This window comes from Sarcophilus harrisii, chromosome 4, assembly GCF_902635505.1.
Source record: "Sarcophilus harrisii chromosome 4, mSarHar1.11, whole genome shotgun sequence".
NCBI lineage: Eukaryota > Metazoa > Chordata > Mammalia > Dasyuromorphia > Dasyuridae > Sarcophilus > Sarcophilus harrisii.
The window spans coordinates 64,431,719-64,453,613 of record NC_045429.1 but is presented as its reverse complement, the minus strand read 5'-3'; the positions used below and the strand labels follow the sequence as shown (position 1 = coordinate 64,453,613).

The 21,895-nt window shown below is 33.9% G+C and overlaps 1 protein-coding gene across 1 annotated transcript in view; it reads right to left on the bottom strand.

The window, feature by feature from the left end:
* The window catches only part of PAPPA2 (pappalysin 2), a 363,317-nt gene that overhangs the window by 161,570 nt on the left and 179,852 nt on the right, over nucleotides 1–21,895 (bottom strand). The window contains exons 12-13 of the mRNA XM_003767459.3: nucleotides 14,977–15,112; nucleotides 12,884–13,100 (exon numbers count right to left, since the gene is read on the bottom strand). Of these exons, the coding sequence (XP_003767507.1) occupies nucleotides 12,884–13,100; nucleotides 14,977–15,112 (353 nt within the window). The remainder of the gene's footprint in view (nucleotides 1–12,883; nucleotides 13,101–14,976; nucleotides 15,113–21,895) is intronic.

Here is a 21,895-nt window from a genome sequence, read left to right as displayed (position 1 = left end):
AAGATAAAAAGAAAATATTTTAAAGCATTTTGCAAATCCTAAATAACTAACAAAAATAAGTAAGAATAGAGTAAGAATAGCTAGCATTTTTATAGCTCATTAAGGTTTTCAAAGCACTTTATATACATGATTTACTTTGATCCTCACAGCAATCTTGTGCCCTACTTTCCACATAAGAAAACCAAAGTTTGAAGAAATTAAATAGCTTCCCCATGGTCACAAAGCTAGTAAGGGTCAGAAATAGGACATAAACCCAGGTTTTCCAAATTTCAAGTCCAGCATACTGAGGCAAACAGATTTGTGTCTGAAGCTAGATTTGAACTCAGGAAGACTCATCTTTCTGACTCCAAGCCTAGTACTTTTATCCATTGAACCACCAAACTAACCCTATCCCCAAATTACAATGACAGCTAACTCTCCATTTTCCATACTTATGGAATGAATGAATGAAAAAGGCAATTATTAAGTGTTTTTATGTATCAAGCATTGTGCAAAGTGTTGAGGTACAAACAGCAGCAAAAAGTAAGACAGTCTTTGTTTTCAAGGAGTTAATATTCTAATTGGGAAGAAAATTCATAAAAAGTACAACTAAAGGATCAAAGTAAAGGTCCAGAAGAAGCAATATCTTACTTGATCCAGAATTTTTAAAAATTTGTATGTCTTTGAATGCTATTATATTCTGTCTGACAAATTCTGCCTGAGTAGGCCAGAGAGTTCAATAAAAGTCTGCTTTCAAGAAGCAGTCTATAGTAATGGGTGAAGAAGACAAATACACTAGTAAATTTAATAGAAATGGGGAGTATGAATAGGTAATAAGAGGAGACTAAACACAGAGACTTCTATAACGTTTGAAGAGAATAAAGGGTTAGATCTCAGTATGTCCATAAAGAACACAAAGAAATTGGCACCTGAGGTCAATTCTTGAAGGAATAGGCAGGGTTTCTAAGGGCAAATTAGAACATTCTTGGCATAGGGAGAAATATGAAAGAAGACAGAGAAGTGGTCAGAAAGGATAAGTCCAGGGAAAGAAGACTAAAGAGCAAAATTAGAATAAAATTGCAGATTATCTTGAATATCAAATTAAGTAGTCTGCAATTTATTCCATAAATGAAGATGAGTCATTTGAATATTTGTAAAAGGAATAGTGCTAAAGAGGCATTAATAATAAGGTGGCAGTTTATTAAGGACAAATTGGAAGAAGAGAACTTGGAAGCAAGGGGTTAGAAGATTAGTGTAATAGTGTAAGACAAAAAGTGATAAGTGATCAAATTAAGTTGGTAGGAATGAAAATGGAGCACAGGAGCTAGATAACTAATTGTTCTGAAAATAAAATTGATAAGATCCAATATTTGATGAGTTGTTAAAATATTGAAAGAGGAAGTAAAGTTGAAAATCCAAGTTTGAGCTAGAAGGACCTTAGAGGTCATAGCACAACCTTTGTCATTTTAAAAATGGGGAAACTGAGGAGTAAATAATGATTTGTCCAAAGTCACACAGGAAGCATGAAATTTCTCTGACCCAAAAAATCAGTCCTCTTTACTGGGATGGCTTTCATATTTTAAATTTAAGTGATTTGCATAAAGGTAGATCTTTTAGCAGAAATTTGGGAGTTAAGAAAGGACTGGTTTAAGGGAAAACAATGGGATGATAAGGAAGTCTTGAGTAGACAATTTGGAAGAGACACTATGGGTAATGTCATCAGGAGTCTGCTAAGGATAAAGATAATGTTTGCCAGATAGCAATGAAGGCCCAGCAGGGGTTACATAGCATGAATTTATATCAGAGCCAACTGACCCAGTTTCATAACATTTACCAGCAATTCTTGGCAGTTCAGGAAGAAAAGTAGAAAACAAGTTGATTCATAGTTTTAAATCCAGGAAGTTTACCCAGGAGTTGGGAATTGGTAAACCAAGTACTAAGAAACTGAGGACCATTGAAATGGCTACCAATGAGATTAAAGGCCTGAGCAGGGAGAAGGGAAACATGAAGCCAGCTTGTAAGGCTGATAGAGATTTGAGAGACCAAAAGTTATAATAGAAAGAGAGACCAAGTTCAGGAAGAATAAAGGAATGGCTCTCCTGTTGGTGTGTGAATTATTGCACATGCTGTCAAAAATGATAGATATGCTGGTTGGCTTTGCTGAACTTTTAATATCATTATTAATATCAATATCATTTTATATCATTAATATTTTAATATCATTATCATCATCACCAATTGTTGTTGTAGGGGATGTTTGTAGGCAGGGAAGGGAGATGAAGGGTAATACTGAGAAATGAATGTGATAGAAGAACTGAATTAATCCATAAAATTTTTAATTAAAAATAATAATGGATTGGAAAATATGGAAGCTTGTGACAGAAGACAGGAATTTTAGAAATGGAAAGGAGAAGGAACTGATTTAATAACTATGATAAGGCTGAGAGCTTCAAAGTTTTAGAATGATATTGGAGGGTATATTATTTCCAGGTAGTGATGAGTTCTAAAATATGGTTATTTTCTTGGATTACAAGACTCTTAGCAGACATGGAGGTCAATGGAGCTGAGGAGATCAAGGAACTCTGAAGCCAGAATTTTGGAATGTGTACCAATCTAAGAACTAACTGACATGCTAGAGGAGTTATGGGGGAGAAAAAAATAGTTTTAGACAGATGTCAGATGACAAGAAAGTTAAGAATTATAGACTACTCTTCCTTAAGTTTAGACATTAACAGAAGAAGAACAATAAAATGGTAACTTGAGTGAGTAAGGTTTAAGGTTTTGTTTTTTTGTTTTTTGTTTTTTGTTTTTTTTTTGCTACAAAATAGTAAAAAAAAACATTGAATATTGTATATCTCTCCTGATCTTATATTAGAGAATCCTGAACTTCCAACAAGGGACTACCAACTGTGTAGAGTCTTAGGCATTTCTCTGGTTTCTAATGTACTAACCTTCTACTATAAGAAATGTTATAAAATGATAAGTGATAGCAAATTTTATGTAGTGAAACCAGGAAAAGAAACAACCTTCATTTGCTGGCTTATGGAGGAGGAAGTGTTTTAGCTGGGTCTTGAAGGATGAACAAGAGTCCAACAAGCAGAGACTGAGTCCAAAAGTGGTAAGAATATAGCTTAACACATAATACAACTATGTGGGGAAATATCAAGGTACAAACTATGTATAGTATCTCTATGCTCGTGTATACACATATACATATGCAGATATATACATGCAAATATATACATATTATACATATTAATATATATACATTCATATGCATCTACACGTATACATTTATACAAATATATATAAATACACATATCTCAAAGAGTTGTGAGAATTATAGTAGACGATGGCCATTAAAATACTTCATAATAAAAATATGTATAAATGTGAGGCATTACTTTTATTAATATGAAAAGAGTAATGAAAAATTCAGCTTTTTCTTTAAAGATGTAAATTTGATAAAATGTAAATCTTAGGAACCATTAAGATTTTATATTGGTGAAAAGCTAATTTTTTTCTGACTTAATTTGTACATGTGTTTATACTGAAAAAGTTAAATGAGGGTATTTATGCTATTGCATATTTGCCTTGGACACAAGATGAGATAAAAACATTAAAAAGAAACATGAATTTCCAGTCTATTTTGAAATTATATTTTTTAAAAATGATTATTATTATTAGGGTGAAGGAAATCCAATTTTGGAAAGGAAAGATAGGTACTAAAAATATAAGAAAGCATCATCTTATGTTCAACACAGCTACCCATAAAAGAAATGGTATGGAAGCAAAGGATATGGAATTTTGCCATCTAAGGTGATTCAGATATCAGCCATTCAAAGCTTTCAGAGGTATAGCATCCCTCGTCCACTGGTCATTCAGGTTAAAGGTCACCACTATCCCATGGTAGTGAGGATAGCTCTTCCAGGAATTCTGATTACAGAAAACTGGAGAAGGGAGCTTAAAAATATGGAACTGGGGAATTTCTCAGATGACAGATTTGAGTCCAAGACATTGCATATATTGCAAGTCAATGAAAATAAGTTTATTGGAATAATTCTCGTAATTCAGGCCGATTTTTTTTTTGTGGTAAACTTTTGCTTAAGTAGTTATTCATAAGCCTATCTTTATTCATTATTTTCCCCATTGAATATCAGTCCAGAGCTTCTTTAGCTCCATAAATAGTTTCCTAAGGACCAACCTGGAGTACTAAGGAAAGACCCATGACCTTAAACTAAAGTTACCTTCTAGTGCTGAATCTGACTGCTCATGTAACCTTAGATAAGTCATTGATTTTTTAGCTACTTACTAGCTTTGTAATCCTGAACAAATCAGTGTTTGCCTCAGTTTCCTCAACTGTAAATTCGGGATGATAAAATGCCTAACTCATATGGTTGTTGTTAGAATCAGATAAGATATTTGTAAAAAGAAAAAGAGTGTTTAGCACAGATTGCAATATGGTAATTGCTACATAAATGCTTCTTCCCTTCCTTTCTACTTTCCTAAATTTCAGTTTTCTTATCAATTAAATAAAGAGTTCAAAATTAGATTCTTAGAATTGGAAGGAATCCTAAAGTCCATTTAGTCTCACCTTTACCTGAATAAAAATTTGTTTCTAACAATTAAACTAATACATACATAACATACACACACACACACACACACACACACACACACACACATACACACACACTCTTATCTGTAATCATCACAAGAAAGGATGTGAATTGAAGCCTCCTTTTTTTTCATATCCCCCTCAACAATACTACTATGGACACAGGACTCTCATGTAGGATAAACATCCCCAGATTAGAGGATAAAGTTGTCAGACTGTCCTAAAGGAAAGCTTCCTTGAGAAGAGAACATAATGGCCACAAGACCTTAGGAAAGGAGATTATGTAAGTCTAGACTGGAGAGGGAAGCAGGGATAGTATATCCTGATAGCTAGCAAGGAGGGAGAAAAGAGAAAGAAGAATCACTCTCATGTCATCACTTGAGACAAATGTCCTGATAACCCTATATAGCTTCATTTTCTGAGCTCCAAACAAGGTACTAACTCTGATAGGCAAATTTATCAATTTTTAATAAATTTTGAATCATTAAGATCTACATACCATCTTTTGTTATGTCAAATAAATCTGCTGCTTCCATTTCCTAAAGAGGGAAGAGCATAGTACTTGGAGAATGATGGATAAGGGTATGGTTACTTAGAGACAAAAGTTTCAATTAAAAGACTGTATTGCTCAAGGAGTAAGGGAATTCAGGTCATAAGGGGTAGGATGGCGGTGGTCAGGAATCCCTTTGTGCCCAGAATTTGAGGGTTTCATAGTTTATAGTATGTTCATATATACAACTGTGTTTGATATAGATCTGCCCATACAGACTCGTGCCTAATTTATTCTTTAGTAAATGCACATGGCTTAAGAATCTCAGTCAGCTCCTCCAGTACCAGAGAGAGACACGGGTGTCTGTCAGCTTGCCTGTTAACATGTTACCCTATTACACTGATTTGCTTGCTAAGAGTAAGCAGCCAATTTGCATTGCTTCTGTCAATCACATGTGGCTTGGAAACCTCCATGCATTCCAAATACATTCTGTGTAAACTAGAGAATCATATCCTATTTCCACTGGTTGAGATGCACGCACATAAAAGTTGTTTTTCATATAGTGTCATATCAAAGGGGGGAAAGAGGAACCAGTAGTGATCAGTTAATCAACCTCCCTGTTGGGATTAGGACAGGCTGGTTTATGCATTCAGATTGTTGCTGTGCTTACAATTCTGTGTCTCTGAGCTATATGATGTAAAGCCTAGAATAGTCTTCCCCTTTAGATAACCTGTAATGTGCTGATTTCTTTGAGGTTCCCATGAGATTTGATCTCATTCTGAATAAATATAACTTATTATTGTGTGTTTTGTCAAATAGGAAAAAAAAAAGCCTTCAGAGGCCTCTGGAATGAGAGTGCTCATAAATCTCAGCATATCACTCAATTGACTTTCAGCAAAAAATAATAATAATAATAAAAGAAAAATGAAAATCAATTAAGAGATTGAATGGACCTAGTATAGGATTGGACAAAAACCCCAAGGAATAAAGTTTCGATTAGTAGGTTACCAGGAGTTTTGAGATAGAGGGGAAAAAAATAGCTAAGTTTTTCCCACTGGTTAATTGGGTAAAAAAAACAAAACAAAAGAAAAGAAAACAGGATATTTTAGAACTAAATAAAAGTTCTATTCAAACTAAAATACAAGTACCTGCCATGCTAATGCTAACAGATTGTGTGAGATACGGTTCCTTCAGTTCTTCTCTCCTCTCCCCCATAAGAAAATAGAGGATGCCAAACTTGACTTGAGATGTAATAAAAAATGCCTCTTTGTATAAACTGTGAATTAGGGTGCTATACATTAGAAGGCAGGACTGATATAGAAAAGAATTTTAAAATAGGATAAAAAGAATAAGAATGACTAAATAATAACTAATTATTTAGTAGGAGCTAATTGGAGGAAGAAGTGATAATAATAGAATATTACTGTAAGACCTATTAATTTATTTATATTTTTATTAATGCTATTTGTAACTGATATAGCCTTAACTCACTCAATCATATTGAATCTCAGTTTCTTGATCAGTTAAATGTGGGATTTAGATATAATTCATCAGCCTTTATATGTGTGTGTGTGTGTGTGTATGTGCGTGTGCGTATATATATATATATATATATATATATATATATATAATCAGTACAACTTCAACAGAATGAGAAATTCCAACCAAAATAACTATAGGATGTATAAAATGTTGGGGGATCTACTTACCAAGAAAAAATATAGAAATTTTATGAATTCAACTACAAAATACTCTTCACAGAAAAAAATGTAGACCTACATAATTTAGAAGATAATTAATTGGATAATGATAATAAAATGACAGTACTACCTAAATTGCTTTATTTATTCCAAACATACAAATCAAACAAATAAAGAGATTCTTTATAGAGCTAACAAAGATAATTACAAAATTTATCTGAAAGAATAACAGATAACAAATCTCATGAAAATCTTTTTTTTTTAAAGAGTAGGAAGGGAACTTAGTAACAAGTGACCTCAAATTATATTATAAAACAATAATATTAAAGTTATTTGGTACTGATTTTAAAAAATAGAAAAGTTGAGCACAAATTATAGTAACAAATAAACAAAGCATCACAGCATTCAATCAACTCAAGAGTTCAACTATAAGAATAAGGGAATCAGTATTCAACAAAAATAGTTGGGAAAACTAAAAATTTATCAGAAAGTGGATTTGGAATAACATCTCACATCATATTCTACAATCATATCCAAATAGATACAATACTTAGATATAAATCTTAGCTATCACATAATAATAGAGTTCTATGATGAGGGAGAGGAGGCAAGCTCTTAACCAAGTAGGAGGTATATTAAAAGCGAAAGTTAGCTGAGAAATTTTGTCAGTGAATTTCTTGATAGTATTCAAGATCTATGGAGAAATGATTCAAATGTATAAAAAGAAGAGTTACTTCCTAATAAGTGAATGGTCAAAAGATATCATTAGGCAGTTCCCAAAATAATGAAAACAAACTAACAATAATCACATGAAAAAATTATTTCAAATAACTAACAATAAGAAAAATGCAAAATAAAACAACTCATGTCTTTTTTATCTTTTGTTAATTTTTTTAGGTTATATACATACATTCATTTTTTACATATTCCCATTCAAGTCATATTGGGAGAAAATAAAAATCAGAAGAAAAAGAAAAAACCATGGACAAAAGAATATAAAAAGGGAAAATGGTATGTTTTGATCCACACTGAATCTCCACAGTTCTCTCTGGATGTAGATGGCCTTTTCCATCCAGAAATTATCAGAATTACTTTGGATCTCTGAATTGTTGAGAAGAACCAAGTCTATCATCATTGATCACGCAATCTTGTTGCCATGTACAATGTTTTACTTGCTTCACTCTGATTAGTTCATGTAAATCCTTTCTAAAATCATCCTGTTCATCATTTTTATAGAACAATAATATTCCATTATTATCATATAACATGTCTTATTCAGCTATTCCCCAATTGATGAGCATCCATTCATTTTCCAATTCTTTTCTATCACAAAAACATTTTTGCACATGTGGGTCCTTTTCCTTCTTTTATGATTTCTTAGGGATACACATCAGTAGTATACTTCATGCCCTTTTAATTGGCAAATATGACTAAAAAACAAAACAAAATGTTGGATGGGACATGTGAGGAAATACACACTTATGTACTGTTGTTAAAGCTGTAAATTGATCCAACCATTCTGGAAAGCAGTTGAAAAATATATCTTAAAAGCAACTAAACTGTTCATACATTTTGAGTGATATTACTACTAGGCATATATATCCTAAAGAGGTCAAAAACAGAGAAAAAGGATCCAATTTTGTAAGGATATTTATAGCACTACTTTTTAAGTTGCAAACAAGAGGAAGCTAACGGGTTGCCTGGAGAATGATAAAAATATGCTTTAGGAATATAATGGAATATTATTTTGCCATTAAAATGTTCAAAGGGATTGAGACAGAAACTCAGAAAGACTTAGGAACAAAGGCAGAGGAAGCTGAGCAGAACCAGGTGAACAATTTCTATGATTAAACATCAAAAAGCAACTGTGAAACAAGTACTACTATCAATGCAATAGCCAACCATGACTTCATAGGACTAATGATGAAGTATGTTTCTCAACTCTTAACAAAAAAAGTGATTGACTAGAAGGGCCAATGAAACACATATTTTTGGACATGGAAAATGTATGGGTTTGTTCTGATTGGCTATGTTAACTTGTCACAAGAGAGAGTTTATTGGACTGTTAATTATTGTGATCTGAAAAAAAATGTTCTAAATTATTTTTTAGTAGAGAAATCTATGAAATCTATGAAACAAGGATACCACCTTGTACCTATCAGAAATAACAAATGCTGGAGGGGGTGAGGAAATAGACTATTAGTGGAGTTATCAACTTGGTCCAACCAACCATTCTGGAGAACAATTTGGAACTGTGCCTAAAGAGCTATTAAACTGCCTACTTCTTGTATATTCATCAATAGCATTACTAAATCTGTACTACAAAGAGATCAAATAAAAGAGAAAAGGACATACATGTACAAAAATATTTATAGCAACTCTGTTAGTGATACCACAGAATTAGAAATCAAAGAGATGTTTATCAATCGGTTAATTGTTGGACAAATTATGGTATAGAATTGTCTTGGAGCACTATTTTTCTATAAGAAATGATGGGGAATGGGGCTTCAGGGGAAAGAAAGTGATAAGACCTAAATAAACTGATGAAAATTGAAATGAAAAGATCATTGTGCACAGTAACAGTAATGTTGATCAATTGTGAAAGACTTGTCTACTCAAATCAATATAACAAAATCAAGAGACTCATGATGAAAAAAATCTATCTCCACAGAAAGAAGTTATGAACTTTGAGTTCAAATTGAAGTATAATTTTTTGACTTTCTTTTCTTTTTTTTTTTGTAATATGGCTAATATTTACATGTTTTACATGATTTCACATGTATAATTGATATCATTTCGCTTTTCTTCATAGTAGGTGGGGAAGGCACAGAAGGGAGAGAGAGAATCTAAAACTTAAAATTAAAAAAAAAAGAAAAGAATCCTAAAAACAAATAAATAATAATGAGAGAATAAAGCTCTTTGTAATTTGGGAATGATGCTGAAAAAACAACAAAAATGATTATGTTATGATAATAAAAGTTTAGTACGTAATCCGTTTATTCTCTTTTTAATGTATTTATTTTAAAATTAAATACAAAATAGAAAAAAGATTGTCGTGCATAGCAGAACATGAGAGAATTTTGTTCTCTTTTGCATAAGGAAATGTACAAGTTTGTTATTGCTTATAAAATGAGGGGATGGATGAACTACATGATATCTAAGGTCCTTTCCAATTAAATCCTATGATATTTACTATCAGATGAAAGAGATCCAGGTATGAGTCATGAGTTGATACTCTTAGACTATACAATGGAAGGAACTAAAAGATTAATAAATCAATAAAGAAATCAATTGGCAAGCAATTATAATTTGTTAGTCATTATGATAGGTGTTGAAGAGGAAAAGAAAGAAGAATTTGAGAAGAAAGGAGCAAACAAGGAAGAAAAGGAGAAGAGAGAGAACAAAGAAAGAGAGGAAGAAGAGAAAGAAAAAAGAAATTTGAAAATAAATCTACCAGTAATAAGCCATAATTTTCAACTCAAGTTGGCCAGTGAGAGGGGACTTATACAGAGGCCATTAGGAGAGAGAACTTCAAAACTAGAGCAAAAGATAAGTCTAAGATATTAGGAGAAATATGAGGGTGAGGGCAATGTCATAAAGGGAAGACAGCTTCAGTGTCTCAAGATACAAGATACAATGCCAGTTGAAGACTGGAATTGGAACAGGTGAAGACTGACACTAAGTTTTTTGAAATAAGATCCATAGTTTAAGGTTTGGAATTAAACTAGCACCAAGAATAAAATCTGATAAGTGATCATTCAGAATGAAAGAGGTGAGAAAGAATAGAAATAATTCCCTACATGGAATAAAAATAACCAGTAGTCTTTTACAGTTGGGCAACGTCACTTTTTTTTAAATGATAGTTATCCTATTCTCTCTATCCTTTGTTATGTTCCCTGTGTGATACAATTCTCAAACTATAACTAGGATGGGAATACTAAGTATTTGCCCTAAGAGACAATAATGTGTAAGGTTCTAATAGTATTTGCACTTTTTGAACAATGCAGAAATAAGGGATCTTAGCATCTGGTTAGCATGGAAAATTTGCCCTATCCCAAATTCTTGGCCATATTCTAGCTGAACTCCTCTCCAGCCTGTATTAGCAGTATTCCCTATCCTCTGCTCTTGTGATATCCTAGAGTCTTTGTCCACAGAATATCCTGGGATCCCCAATCCTTAAATACATTTGCCTCAAAAGTTTATTAAAGATCATATTTCATGCTACTCACCTCAGGTGCATTATGTACTGCATATCCCATGTACAAAAATGTTTAAAGTCTCTGATTAATTCATTTCTAAAAATTCCTAAAATAAATATCCATAGCCTCTTAGAGAGAGGAAGAATGGGAAGAATGACAGAAATTATCTGAGTTCTTTCCATGTAGGAATCCTGGAATGTAAAGAACTCAGAAATGAAGAGAAATGGTGACCCTGGAAATCTAGCACACTCTGCCAACAAGTTTTTAGCCTAAAAGAGAAGTGGTTCCATAAGGGAATGGTTGTGACAAGATGGAAGTGGACCTCACTTTATAGACCCTGGCCCATGCTTCATAATGATGGAAAAATATTTTGCTCTGTTTTGGATTTTCAACAATTATATTTATGTAAGACGTGCTCCTTATCATTATATACTTCAACAACAATACTATATGATGACCAATTCTGATGGACTTGGCCATCCTCAGCAATGAGATCAACCAAATAATTTCCAATGGAGCAGTAATGAACTGAACCAGCTATGCCCAGCAAAAGAACTCTGGGAGATGACTAAAAACCATTACATTGAATTCCCAATCCCTATATTTTTGCCCACCTGCATTTTGGATTTCCTTCACAGGCTAATTGTACAATATTTCAGAGTCCGATTCTTTTTGTACAGCAAAATAACGGTTTGATCATGTATACTTATTGTGTATCTAATTTATATTTTAATATATTTAACATCTACTGTCATCCTGCCCTCTGGGGGAGAGGGTGGGGGGAAGGAGGAGAAAAATTGGAACAAGAGGTTTGGCAATTGTCAATGCTGTAAAGTTACCCATACATATAACCTATAAATAAAAGGCTATTAAATTTAAAAAAAACAGCATTTATATTTCAAGTTTGAAAAAAAATAAATATATGCATTTACTGACTTAAAAAAAAGCAGATGTGCTCCTTGAAAAAAGAATCTATTATTAGTTGTCTATAGTACACAAACTACCATGCTAGATATTGTAAAAGATATATTTTTTTAAATAGATGAAACATGATGTCTCATTGAATCATTCATTTCTAAAAAATAAGTAAAAATAAATAGATGAAACATGGATATCACCCTTGTGGAACTTACCAATACTCATCCACATTTACACAACTCTGCATGTACATATCGGCCTCGATGCATACATATATATAGATATATAGACAGATATAGATATGATTTCATTGATGTGGGTACCCTTTTCATTAGTGAAGTTTACAATTATCCTATAACTTGGTTAAATGGTATAGAAGTGCTAATGGGGCAACAAAAAAGTCTTTCTCATTCAGTCAGCCTGATGAAAAATCTTTCCTGTGTTTTGCTTCATTAGTCCTAAGAGAGATGACAGACAAGTTCTTGGCATCAAAGTCTCTCCAAACTTCCAAGACCCAGTCAAATTTGAGCTCCATTGGCATTGCCTTTAGAAACCAATGTGATTTTCATGCCATAATGAAGCATTCGAGGGGGAAATTTTTACACACACACACACACACACACACACACACACACACACACCTGCAAGCTGATTCAACAAGAAACAACTAGGGAAATTGTATGAACAAAGAAAGGCAGGAGGAAGGGAAAGGCAAGACGTAATGAGGATAGTGATCAAATATCACTGAAATAGAAAGTGTGTAAAAGGGAATAATGAGATATAAATAGAAAAGTTTGACTAAGCAAAGAATAAATTCTAAAATACAATACTCATGTTCTCCTTTATAAATGTTGACATTCTATTTTAGTATCCTGAATAATTTTATTAGTCATAATAATGGAGTTATAACTACTGAACATCCATCTTAAAATATGGACTTCACTAACAAGAGAAAAAAGAGCATAAAGAGACCGCGTACCTTGATTGTTGGTGTCCATGCCCTTCATGCCCCAGGATACATTTGTTGGGGATTGATGGGTTAATATTTAAGGAAGTCCTTAGGGCCACTGCTGAGATGCCCACAAATGGTGAAGAAAAATTAAGCAGCACTGCGGTGATTTGGTGAAAAAGAAAATTCAGATTGTGGGTCACATTAATTGCCAATGGGTTATGTTGGCATGATAGTTCATAGGTTCCTGTAGGGGAAAGAAAGGATGCTATAAAAGAACTTCAAACTGTAACATCTGACCAGGAAATTTATTGTCAATCCAGAGCAGAAAAACCTAGTTCTTACTAAATATCTTTTTTTTTAAATTTTGTGTTTAATAACATATAAAAAAAAATCCAGCTAAAACCATGCCTACTAAATGCAATCACTGTATATTATGCTGTCCATCTCAGAGAAGAGGATAAAAAAGAGGAAGGAGCACAAGTTCATGGCAGGGGAGAAGAGTGGTAAAGGTAGAACTATAATCTTGATAGATGGAACTTCCTGGTGGAGTCAGTAAGCCTGGAGCTATATGTACCAGCAAAGGAACTTTTTTTTTTAATGCTGGTGATCTGATTGGCTAGTTTTCCCCAGTTTTCTGGAACATGTTATTTTATAATTGTAATGCTGAAAGATTCTAAAATGGGACCTTGTTCTGAATATTTTCAATGCCAAGATCCCTTTCTCAACTAGATCTTTGTGGTAGTTCATGCATTTCCTTCTGGGTCCATCCCTTTGGAAAGAGCATGAGAAAAGAACAACCTACCCTAATGTTTGTAGGTAATCAGTGATTCTCAACCTCTTTTATATTGAGATGGAGAAAGGATGACATGTTAGTCTCTCTCTGCATAGTAAGAAGAAACCAAGTTATTAGCCTGCTCAGCAGCAGTTCCTTGGTGTATTCCTTTAAGGTTTCTTTCATTCTATATGAAGGAAGGATATAAACCCAAAGAAGAGGAAAGTAACTCCTCAAAAAATATTTTCCCTCCGTATTTAATTTATATTTTAAATGTTTTCATAACCATTATTTTAGCTTATGCTCACAGTTTTGTTTCCTATTCCCTACAGAATAAAATATTAACTCTTATTTTGCTGTTAAATCCTTCCTAATTTGTCTCACAATTTATCTTTCTAGACTCATTTTCTATTATATACCTTTCCTCACTTTGCAATCCTTTGAAGGTGGCCTACTCTCCCTTCCTTAGGACACTCCATTTCTCATCTCTATGTCTTAACATTAGCTTTCCTCCATACATAGAAGGTACTCCTATCTTTCTTTACCTTTGCCTAATATAATCCTTCAAGATGTAGATCAAACATGATTATTATTTTATGTGAAGCATTTCCTGATGCCTTGAAATGTTAGTGTCATCCTTACACACACACACACACACACACACACACACACAAATACATACTTTTGTGTATGCATATATGTATATATGTACATAGTGCATGTAGAATTATATAATATATATTATGAATGTGTATATTTGTATATAGTGCCCTACCACATATTTAACTCCATTGTTATATTTATTCTCTTGTTATCAATCTGTATATACTTATTATCATACAGATATGTCTTTTTTTGCCTCTCTAACTAGAATATAAGCTGCTTGGGAGTAGACTGTTACATTTGTTTTATTTGTAATCCCAGTGTTTAAACCAATACCTGGTAATGTAATTATTGAACAGTAAGCATTTAATAAATGCTTAGTGATTGATTTAATGAGCATCCCTCTGAGATAGAAGTTAGCATTATAGAAAAAAAGTATATAACAAGATGAATTCAGATTTTGACCAAGTATACATGGGTCATAGACATAATTCTAAAAAATATAGAGTAGAATAAACACTATTGGCTGTATGTGATTTCATTTACATTTGGTTTTTCTTTTTCTTTTCCCATTTTCTTTCTTTCTTTCTTTCTTTTTTTTTTTTTTTTTTGCTCAAGGAAATGTTCAGTATATAAGGGGTACAGTAAAAGTAAGAATGGATCAAAATGGAAGGAAAGAATGAGTCTCCCTCATTTGGGGGTTCCACATTCCTCCTATTCAAGAAGGGAGAAAAGTAGCACTTACCAAGTGAGTGGTTTTGTCCATTGGCGTCACTCAAATGAAGGGTCACTGTTGGCCGCTGCTTTTCACCATGGACCATACCATCAGATGCCAAGAAAATGAAAACTGTGGTAGCCACACCAGGTCTGTCAAAGCATACCTAGGCACAAGTACACACATACATGTGACTCATAATCTATTTTTATATTAATAAAAAATCTACCACATTAGAGTAAAGGAGCCATTAAAATGGTTTTAGTCTACCAAACACTGTCTCACTATCAACACAGAGTTGTAGTATAGCATATTTCAATCAGACATAATGAAGACTACTCTGCTTTTGAGTAAACACTAACGCTGAACTCTAAAGGAATTTGTGAATTTTTTGTACTCTAGAGAACTTCAGGGAAGGAACATATCCTCCAGACCATAAGAGGGAGGGAATGAGGTAGAGGGTAAAGCAGGAGCAGAACAAAGCATTTGCCAGAAACCAGGAAACTCAATAGAGTTCACATGGTGATGACAACACAGGGCAAGAAAGTAGGAAGAGACTGAACATGGGAAGTATGGTTTGCTGAGATCATAGCTTGAATTATCAGTGTCTTCTCCACCACTATGATTGTGTTACTACCAGGACAGGTTATACTCTCACTAGAAATCCTATCCTTCCCTGCAACCAGAAATTACTTAGTTATGATTCAGACAACTGCCTAGAGGCAGGAATACCAGATGCTTTCCTGAAATCATTTTGTTTCCTAGAATGTAGTGATTTAAATGATTAAAAGGCAGCACAGTACAATGGAAATAGCAGAGGATATAGCTTAGAATATTGGTTCTGTTCCTTGCTGTCTCCATGATTCTGGTCAAGTTACTCCTTAGTTTCCCCATTTTTAAGCTGAAGGTGAGTTGAACTAGTTAACCTCTAAGTTTTCTTCCAATTCTGTATCTATAAATATGTCTTGGGCTCTGTACCCTACATATTTAAATGCAGCCTTTTTTCCCCTGAGGCAATTGGGGTTAAGTGACATAGCCAGAAAGTATTGTGTCTCAAATCAGTCAGGATGCACCTAGCTGCCCCTGCAGTCTTCTTTTTAATAGAAATTGCTCTCAAAGCAAATGAGTAACAAAGTTTTATACTCCCCAACTTTCCTACTTTTCATCTATTTCCCCTTAAATACATTGGAACTGATCTCAATTGCTGTTGAAGACAAATTTCCAACTTCTTTGGTGCATATATATCATGTAATTCATCAGTATTGAGATGATTATCAATGGAATCACCATACATCCATGAAACAAAAGTGATTAACCCTCCAAAAAATCTGACCCCCCCCCCAAATCAGAGCAGGATGTAACACCCAATAAGAGGGAAATTAATGTGATGAGCTCCCATATCCTAAAAGCTATTTGATCTCTTTAACCAATTTGTGGTTTCTGTCACCAAAGCAGTCATTTGTATAATTTGTATGGTTGATTTAATCAATACAACCTGATAAATGAAAGGAAGGCATCATGGCAAAAATCTCTCACCTCAACCTCATCCCTGCTGAGGAAAATGATGACTGTCCTCTTTATTTCATTTCTATCCTTCCCTTTATCCTTTATCTTTTTGTCATCACAAAACTATCTAAGGGAGGGAAGGAAAGGAGAGAAAGTGGAGGGGAGGAGAGGGAAAGACAGGGAAGGAGAGGGGTAAAGGGAGAAAAGGGAAGGGGAGGGAAGGGAAAGAAGAAAATACCTGGACCCATAGTGTACAGATTGTAGCAAAGAGTCTTAGAATCATCTAAGTGTATCTAAAAGGGGTCTTATACCCCCATTGAGTCCAATTTTATCATTTTACATTTGAGAAAATTGAGATTGAATAAGGGTAAGTAATTTGCTGAAAGTCACATGTAGTTTACAAGTTAGGTTTTGAACTCTTTATGGTAAAAAGTCCATCTATCTATCCACTAAATCCTAGCTTCTTAAACTGTGAGTCACCACCCCATATGGGGATAACTGAATGTGGGGGTCAGAAAATTATGGTTTATTATCAATAAATATTTGATTTGTATAGTTATTTTACATACCTATAAACTCAGGGTCATGCAAAAATTTCTCAAATAAAAAGAGGTTGTGTCAAAAAAGTTTAAGAAGCCTTGCATTTATCAACCAATTCTTTAACACTGAATCTTCTGGAACAGGCTAGTTTGGGGTCATTTAAGAACAAAATTTGAAATATCTCACAAGGTAACCAAAAAATCTTTCCAAAGACCTCAACCCTGGGTGCACTGGAACAGAAAAAAACTTCAAAGTCCCCAAAGGAACTTTCTTAACCTTTTCCATTTCGTAAAGAGAGAGAGAGAGAGAGAGAGAGAGAGAAAGAGAGAGAGAGAGAGAGACAGACCTGCTAAATGAAAGCTTGGGTTTGGCAGAACAGGTCTCATCTGAGTCAGGGTACAAATACAAAGACCAAGTAAGCATGTGGTGGCTTCCATTCAGGGAGCCTTAAATCTGATGGAATGGAATGACTGCAAGGAAGGACAGGAAAAATTAATCTTCTCATTACCCTCTTCCTGGTCTCTTTACTAACACCACCCATCAGGAAACCAGCTGGTCTAGTGGTTGTTTTCATGATGTGAATACCTCTTCTTTTCAGCTTGAGCACAAGACCAACTTTTCATGTCTACCTTTAAGATCTTTGAAACCCAAATTACTACAAAGGCCTTTTGCTGGGGCTGTTAAGATATCTTGTTTCTCAGTTTATGAGAAGAATCAGTGCTAAGATTTTCAGGCTATATCTTAATGAAAAACATGAGGGAACATGATTTTAACTGATCTGGTGAGGGAAAACAACTGTACCTCCCAGAAATACAACTAGCAAAGAGAAACACTGGTTGATCAGGACATGGTATGCCAAATGCCTAGTTGCATGTGCAAGTTAAAAGCATTCCAGATGGAAATCTTTAGCAAAACAGTGAGCCATGTTTTGTACTCTCATTCTAATGAAGAAAAACTACTACGTTAGGAAAGTACAAGCTTTGTCCATCAAGCAATATACTACTCATACACAGGGAAAGATTCATGTTTCATCTAAATGATCCACTAAAGTAAGGTGTTTTTAATCTTTTTTTATGTCAGGGACTCTTTTTAAGAATAATGTTTTTAAATATATAGCATACATTGAGTATCAGTAGATAAAATAATTTGACTATAATTTCTCCTGTGAAAATATATTTCAGATACAAAAATAACAGATATTATAACTTGAGTTTGAAATAAAAAAAAATTCATCATGTTATTTCTATTTTATTTGCCTTAATAAAGGCATTATTAGCTAAAAATTTCTCCTCCTGTCCATATACTTGGAGGTTCATATTAAATATTTTCCTTTTGTTTTCCCCTTTGACTTTATTTAGTATGATTCACCGCATGATGTAACCTATTTGCCAGGACCTAAGAGATTCCAACAGTATTGACCTTAAGTATATAATTTCAGGGGCAACTAGTTGATGTAGTGGATAGCCCTGAAATCAGGAGGACCTGAGTTCAAATCTGATATCAGATATTTAAGATTTCTTGGCTGTGTGACCCTGGGCAAGTCATTTAACCTCAATTGCTTCAGCCAAAAAAGAAGTATATAATTTCATCTTGGTCCTTTAAGTTATTCTTAAATTTTGATCTTTTTTAAAAAAACCAGAAGACTTTTGAAGCTGACACAGATAGTACCACAACCAAGATTTAAGCTCTACCTCTAAATCCAGGCCCTTTACATTCTCATATAGTGGATATCCTATCATGACTATATAATGCTATTTTAATATAGAAGATTAAAAACTCAGATTAATTCATTCAAGATTATGGTGTCCCCCACATAGCACATTTATACCCTTCATCAGTACCAAAGGGTCTGGAAGTCTACTAAAGTTCTACTTATCCCTAATACAAAGAAGTATGTTTGCATTCTAAAAGTTTAATGTAAAAGTAAAATCATTTAACTTCTCTTGGGCTCAGTTTCCTCAGCTTTGAAAATGAAAATAGTAATAATATTCTGAGGATGAAGCATATAATGAGTTTTATAAAACTTAGATTGCTACATAAATGCTAACTATAAGTATTCTGAAAGTCTGGGAATTCAGGGATTTCTCTGTCATGCATCTCTTGTTTTACTTAATGGCTAGAGAATGCTCCTTAACTGCTCCTGTCTTCTGAGGTGTCTATGGGCTTGACCCATTGGGTCTAGAATGCTTAATTATTTTTGATTACTCATCCTCTTAGAAGTAGCTATATGGCTCATTTCTTTAAAATTATCTGAGATAGAGGTACCAATGGATGCAATAAATTTCTGATATAGAAAAGTTTTTCAACTAATATACATGGATACCTCCTCTAAAACTTATAGTCTTATAGAATTGCCTTAAACACTGAAATGCTAAGGACTGTCCCAAGATCACAAAAACCACTATGTGTCAAAAGTGGAAGTTCCTTAATATGGAGCCAACTCTCTACCATAATACCTTCTTTAGAATTATTGTTAATATTTTTTTTCTTTTTTTTCTTCCATCCCCTTGTCTTTATACAATTGTTCTCCATTACCTGTTGAAATCCTTATTCAAGGCTCAATACAGGTGTTACTTCATGTAAAATGTTTTCCTCACCTTCCTGGTTGTTAGTCCACTCTCCCCCTCTTAAATTATCTTCTAGTTTCTTTTCTGGGCAAACTCCTCCTAGGAGCCTGTAAAGTGCCTTATGGTCAATCTCTGCTTTTTCCTCCCAACTCCCAAAGGCTTAGCACAACACCTTTCATTTCATGCTTAATAAATACTTACTGAATTGAAAATAGGAGTAATTTTCTTATATTGGTACATTTATGCTGTCTAAGAATTTCCCCTTTTTGTCCTTGTGCTTGAGGGTTCTTACTACTACACCTTATGTCATCATGGTCATTATTAGCTAAAAATTTCTCTTCCTGTCTACATACTTGGAGGTTCACCTTAAATATTTTCTTTTTGTTTTCCCCAGTTGTGACTTTATTTAGTATGATTCAGCCTATGAAGTATCCTAATTGCCAAGGCCTAAGAGATTTCAAGTATTGATCTCAAGTTAATTTAGAATTGGAGAGACAAATTAACATCTCCTATCCTTCCAGTGATCCTGGGCCTTTGCTATATCCAGTCATCTCCTTAAATTACAGATCACAATTAATAACACGAGAAAATGTCTACCATCAACACCAGTCTTAAAAAGCCTTAGATCTGAATCTTAAAAACTCCTGAAGGAACAATATGTCCAAAGTGTCCTTTAAAGCAAATGATTCAATGATGCAAATCCATACCATTTCTCTATCAATCATAGGAGAAAAACAAGACCTTTTTAGAAAATCCCAGATTTCTTTGAGACCAGGTGACAGCCCTCAGGACTGTAGGGGATAACAGTAAAATTCAGTAATCCATAACTCTTTAAAATAAAAAGGAAGTGAAAAGTAAAACTAACCTCAAATTCTCAGTTGCTCTATGATCCAAAGGTTCCATATAAAATCAACCAAGCCAACTGGGGCCAGTGGTAAGATGTTAAGATAAAGGAATGTTTCACCTAATTCAGAATAGTTTGAGAGAAAGAAAACCCTCTGTCTGCCCACTAAGTCCAGACCCACTTAGTAAACAGGCAAGCCAAGTATTTTAGCTTTCTGGTCATTCTTTGTGGTGGTCCCTACAGAACTGATCTAAAGACTGCACCACAAACTTGAAAAGAATCTCTGAGGTTTCAAAATGTTTTGGGTTTGTTACTGGGCTTGTTGTTTTCCCCCATGTGCCCTTCATTTTTCTCTCAGCTATGGGCACTTCTCATTTCTGAAGGAGTGGCAAATTGCTAGTGCCCGAAATCAACCCTTTGATGATTAGAGACTTATAGACATATAACCAAGAAAGAGGGGAGAATCCTTTTTTGGTCAATTTTTGGTTTTATTCCGAACTTAACAAACACCAACTAAATTGGGCATTTTCATATCAAAATTGAAGAGAAAAAAAAGAACTATCCAAGAAACTGCAGGTTTCTCTTACTTTCTCCTTTTTTTTTTAAGTACAGCTAAGTCCCTGTTAGTGAAAAAAAAGAATCCTGGGAAATAGTTGCATGTAGTCAAATTCATACAATTTAAATTTGTTGTTGTTCCATCATTCAATCGTGTCTGACTCTTTGTGATTGATTCCATTGACCATAGCACACAGGGTCCTTCTATCCTTCTTTATCACCCAAAGTCTATCCACATTCAAGCTCACCACTTCCATGATACTATCTATTCATCTCATCCTCTGCCATCCCCTTTTCCTTTTGCCTTCAATCTTTTCCAACATCAAGGTCTTTTCCAGTGAATCTCATCTTTTCATTCTATGCCCAAAATAGTTAAAGTTCAGCTTCAGTATTTGAGTTTCCAGTGAATAATCTGAATAAGTATTGACTGATTTTGTGTCTTTGCCATACAAGACTTTCAAAAGTCTTCTACAGCATCACAATTCTAATTAACCCTAGATTCTGTAATACTCACCTTTCCTTATAATCCTTATAATCCAACTTGAATATATATTGCTCCTGGAAAAACTATAACTTTGATTATAGAGATCTTTGTCAGCAAGGTAATGTCTCTGTTGTCCAGAATGCTGTCCAGATTTGTCATGGCTTCCCTTCCAAGGAGCAAACAAACGTCTTTTAACTTCATTACTGCAGCCTCTAACGGCAATGATCTTTGAGTCCAAGAATATAAAATTTGACACTTAATTTCATTTCTTCTCCTTTAGTTTACAAATAATGATGGGACCAGCTGCCAAGATATTAGTCTTTTTTTTTTTTTTTGATATTAAGCTTCAAGTAAGCTTTTACATTTTCTTCTTTCATCCTCATGCAAAGACTTCTTAATTCCTCTTCACTGTCTTCCATTAGAGTGGTATAATTTACATATCTGAATTTGTTG